The sequence below is a fragment of the Trichinella spiralis genome (genome assembly GCF_000181795.1).
Source record: "Trichinella spiralis strain ISS 195 chromosome Unknown Scfld5131, whole genome shotgun sequence".
Taxonomy (NCBI): Eukaryota; Metazoa; Nematoda; class Enoplea; order Trichinellida; family Trichinellidae; genus Trichinella; species Trichinella spiralis.
This window is the reverse complement of record NW_003532070.1, coordinates 1-2,118: the sequence shown is the minus strand read 5'-3', so window position 1 is coordinate 2,118 and position 2,118 is coordinate 1. Positions and strand designations below refer to the sequence as shown.

The 2,118-nt window shown below is 39.3% G+C and overlaps 1 protein-coding gene across 1 annotated transcript; it reads left to right on the top strand.

Moving 5' to 3' along the window:
• The first annotated feature begins 580 nt into the window (after positions 1 to 580).
• On the top strand, positions 581 to 1,111 carry Tsp_13400 (conserved hypothetical protein). The gene has a single exon (XM_003366947.1). The coding sequence runs from the start codon at positions 581 to 583 to the stop codon at positions 1,109 to 1,111; it is 531 nt and encodes a 176-aa protein (XP_003366995.1).
• Positions 1,112 to 2,118: the final 1,007 nt, after the last annotated feature.

Sequence of the window (2,118 nt, the reverse complement as noted above, 5' to 3'; positions counted from 1 at the left end):
TTTTCGACGGTGCCGGTTTTTCATGGTCGAGATGCGATCGCTGGATCCGTGGAAGCTGACGGCGTTGTTTCGTTGGCACGTCGATTTTGTCCACAGCAGGATGTGGTGTTCAGTTGAAAGTTGTTTCTGAAATCAACCAAAACACACGAGACCCCACGGAAACCCACTGCTTCAACCGCGTCTTACTTTCCACCCGGGTTAATGGGACAGTTTTACGGCTTTCGGGTTTGGTTGCCCTTCCCCACCACGGGGCTATATATTTCATTGTTTGGGGGGGAGTTTCGGCTGCACAAATTTCACCCCCTTGCTTGCGGGAGGAAAAGCAGGGGATACAAACTGGGCAGAACAAACCTTTTGGAAAGGTACCGATCGGGGATTTGGGGTAAAATTGGGGGGGGAATTTGTTGCCATTTGAAAAATGGGGGTTGGGGGGAGGGCCCGGGAATTTTTACCCGCATTTAGGGAAGGGATGGAAATTTTTGGAAAAAAATTCCCCCCCGGCAAGGGAGGTGGGCGTCCCAGAATGTTTCAGAATGTTGGGTGGGGTTGTGGATTCCGATGGGGGAAGAAATATTTTAAAATGGGATTGAAAAAATTCGACCGCGACATTGGGCGGGAAAAACTGAACACTTTGTACAGTTTGGCGTCTGTGTTGGAGGAAGGAATTTGTCGGCTGGATTTAGTCAACCCTACGTATGAGGTCAGCAACTATCTGGATGCCGACGCTTGTTTGTTCGGCTTGCTTGGAACGGCTTGGCAAATCAGATTTGGACCGCCCGAATTGATCGACGACTGTATGCTGAAATTGTTGTACTGGAAAGAATCCCAACTGACTCGGACGAATATGCTTTGCCAATGCACCGACACTAATGTGTTTGCGATCATTCGATTGGATGTTATTGTCCACCACAAGATGAAGCGTTGGTGGTTTGACATTTTCAAATTGACCAAAAAGCGAAATACTGAACTCGTGACCAATCGCTTTTTTCTGATAGCCTCCTACGCGTCTCATGTCAACCCTACGTTGGCCATGGAGCAGACCATTTGTTTGGCTCAACATTTGACCAACGTGTTCCACGAATGTTGGTATTCGAAACTTGAAGTGGTGTAATTTGTTTCATTTTCAATTCAACTGCAGTGCTGCTCCGCCCGCCTTACGTGCAAACGGTAAGCATGAACTTGAATTTTTCTTACTGTATTCTAGTATTGATCTGACGTGTAGCACCTCGAAGAGTAATTAATGTTTTTCTCATTATGGTTGTTCAATATGGACGAATTGAGATGATCAAATTGAAGAGTATTTCAAATGGAAAACATTTCATTTTATAGAAATTGAAATATCATATTTCATAATTCGAATTCATCATAACAGAATTGTAGTTATTGTTCTAAGATATTTTTTCAACGAGATGAAAGGTTGTTCTGTAAAAATGTTATGTTTTTTTATTTTTTCAAAAATTTAATAAAGAGTTTAAAAAATATGTATATATGTATAATCGATAATATCAACGGTTGTTCAATATGTTCAGTGGAAAAAAGAGACAATTAAACATTAATTACTCTTTGAGGTGGTTTAAATTTGAATCTCTTCTACTTTTCGATAATGTTTTGTCATTGGCATTTTGCAACGTTTTGTTGATTTTCTAATTCAATAATTGTCAATATCGTCTCTTTAAGAAATGATCTCATGAATACTGGTGGCAGTGTTAATTTTTGTCAGTGGAAATTTAATTTGTCAATATGTGTAATTTTTGATTTTCTCATTTGATTTCATTTTAGTAATAGGAAAAGGGATAAATTTCATTATTTCAACATTGTGGGAATTTGTTTTTTATTGTTTTTATGCGTATAAATGAAAAATATATTTAAGTCCATTCGGTGTCGAAGAAAAAGTCGGTTTTTGTGAAGAGAAGTTTTCACAAGAACACGAAGATTGGCCAAATGATGAACAAGTGGAAGAAGAAAATGAAAATTTATTTGAAAAAAAAGAACTAATTTTATGTGGAAGATGAGGGAGCAGTTCTTTTTATTTTTCAAATATTCCAAATTTATGGAATATTTGGTTGTGATGATGATGGGGGCAGCGTTGCCATCGGCGTTGCCCTTTGTCCAGTGGCG

Excerpts from the sequence above, each read along its gene's own strand:
- Tsp_13400 (XM_003366947.1), top strand. The coding sequence starts at position 581 with ATGGGATTGAAAAAATTCGACCGCGACATTGGGCGGGAAAAACTGAAC.